Genomic DNA, 2500 nt, shown 5'->3' with positions numbered 1-2500 from the left:
GAACTCGAAGAAAAGGATTTTCAAGGCTGTATTGTGTCTCTGCATGTACTTAGTCTGTGCCAAGGCACCACATCCGCTAATCACGTGGGCCATAGATTCAGGCCCTTTTCCACACATACGACACGTGGTATCCGAGGTGGTCAGCGTCTTCGTCTTGCTCTGGTGGTACAGCTTAGTGGGGAGTAATTGCTGGTATAACTCATAGATTCCAGCAACAGTATGCACAGGTGCAGACTTCCACTTACTAAGCCAAGTGAAGCAGTCAATAACTTTGTTATCATCCCATCTTTCTCCGAACAGCTTTCCTTGCCACCGCTGCTCTCTTACTTCCTTCATGCTTCTCTCTTCTTCTCTCACTCGTAATGTTTTCCCTACTCCTTTAACATGTGATTCCTCACGTGAGTCAGTTTGCAACGCTTTGGGATCTGGGTATGCAAGGTCCAGAGAAATGTCCATTTCCAAAGCAAATTTCTTGGCATCCTTTACGAGTGATCTTCTTCCTGCTCGTTCGCACTTCTCTTCAAACTCGCGCACTAAACTCATCGTTCGATCTTCGTTTGCGTACAGCTTCATTGTGGTCTTGACTTTGGTCTGCTTATACAGGCTCTCAAATGACTTCAGTCCCCGGCCTCCACACTTCCTTGGAAGGTATAGCAACTCCGTTGAACCGAGTGGATGGTAGCCTCCATTCTCTTTGATGATCTTGCGAGCTTCGCGATCGAGTTGTTGTAGATCTGCGAGCGGCCATGTTACTGTCCACATAGGGTAGGTGACAACTGGTAGTGCGTATTATTATTATTATTATTATTATTATTATTATTATTATTATTATTATTATTATTATTATTATTAGCACGTTCAGAAGATAACTTTGAGCATTTTTGGAAATGGAACTCCTACGAAGAGTGAAAACCCCAAATTTTTAGCACGTAATAGGCTCTTGTCGAAGACACTAAATATCAGTTGCAGAATAGAGAAATTGGTATTGTGCGGATTAGGTTACTTTGTGTTCTTTTGATGAAGACATCTGTTTCTGTTTCCTTGAACAGTCAAGCGAAACCGAACCGGCATGTAAACCTTAAAAGCATAAAATTAAACCAAATCTTGCTTTGAAAAAAGGGAATTCGATACTCAGCAAGTGTCGTTGTTGAAAAGAAGCGTACTTTACGTCATAATTTCAACCTGGAAATATACCAAAGTATACTCACTACTTACCCAGAAAGTGGAGGCTGGCCGGCGTCGGTAGCTGAGAGAATCAGCGAATATTTGTTTGGACTTTTATCGAAATCGAAGCTTTGATAACTTGTTATAATACCTGTCGAGCTGTCCACGAAAAACTGAGGAGGAACCTAAAAAAGAAATGATATTTATTGAACGGTCCTAAGAGTCAAAATGGTGAACGCAGTGGGGAAAACGTAAAAAGCGTCAAACAACCACCATAACTTATTCCCCTTCTTTGAAAATTCCATAAGTTTAATCTTCGGGGATATCGGTCATGCCAACAGACCTTCTTCCATTCCTCATATGAAACAAATAAATCTCAGGTAATTGCAACATATCGAGACTATGAACTGAAGCTTTGATAAATTATCATCCATAGATGCTATTAAAGAAATGACAGGTTTTTTTTAATAACATCTAAAAACTGCATTTAATGACTGTAAGCCGAGCATAAATGAAAATAAATGATGAATTTTATATGAGATACCAAGTCATTTCCCTTGGTGATGGCAAAACGTAGATCATTATTTGTGGAGGCATCTCTATCAGTGCATACAGGTATCAGAATTGTAGTTCCCACCAATGCATCTTCTGGAATATTCACGGTGTACATTGCTGCGAAAACGCAATCAATACAATAAATACGATAAAATCACTTATAAAGCGCCTGTATCCATAATTGCGAACTTTAGATCTGGGAACCGACAGTCCTGCGCGTGTTCGACCCTACAGATTTACCGCGCCGCGTGGCGTAGAGAACGCGAGTCAGAGGGATTTGGCGTCGTGCAGAAAACGTGAGTAGTAACTGCTACTGTTTTAAACAAATCAGTTCAATATCTCCCTCCTACGAATATACCTGCTAACCGAAACCTGAATGTACGTGCAAATATTCCGGAGAAAGGTACAAAGCAAGAGTGGCAAAGTTTTGACATTTTTATAAATTCATACATGTATACAGGTTGACAGAGCGAAGGCTGAATGACTTCTGGTGCTACAGAATCATCCAAGTAAGTTGTACCGCCATTCAGTGCCGCCCTTCCGTTTACCCATCGGTTTACAGAGAGAAATACCGATTTGCTTGTCTTTTTTCCTTTTTTCGTTGGAGGTTATATTTTCGAAAGTTCACTTTAGTGTCGTTGTTTATTCTTTTAGTCCGGTGATGTCTTGGACAAAAGACCACGACCTAATCCTGTGTAGAGATGTTTCCAACGTAAACCCCTACATGACAAAAAAGGGATCCACACAGAGAAGCAGAATTTGGGGATAAAATTGCGGACAC

The 2500-nt window shown here is 40.8% G+C and overlaps 1 protein-coding gene across 1 annotated transcript in view; it reads right to left on the bottom strand.

Annotated features, from left to right (window-relative positions):
• LOC138020023 (protocadherin Fat 4-like) overlaps nucleotides 1–2500 on the bottom strand; it is a 125303-nt gene that overhangs the window by 112556 nt on the left and 10247 nt on the right. The window contains exons 10-11 of the mRNA XM_068867013.1: nucleotides 1709–1836; nucleotides 1216–1349 (exon numbers count right to left, since the gene is read on the bottom strand). Coding sequence (XP_068723114.1) covers nucleotides 1216–1349; nucleotides 1709–1836 — 262 coding nt within the window. The remainder of the gene's footprint in view (nucleotides 1–1215; nucleotides 1350–1708; nucleotides 1837–2500) is intronic.

The sequence above is a fragment of the Montipora capricornis genome, chromosome 10 (genome assembly GCF_036669925.1).
Source record: "Montipora capricornis isolate CH-2021 chromosome 10, ASM3666992v2, whole genome shotgun sequence".
NCBI lineage: Eukaryota > Metazoa > Cnidaria > Anthozoa > Scleractinia > Acroporidae > Montipora > Montipora capricornis.
Note: the sequence above shows the minus strand (reverse complement) of the source record. Positions and strands in the feature narration are given on the sequence as shown.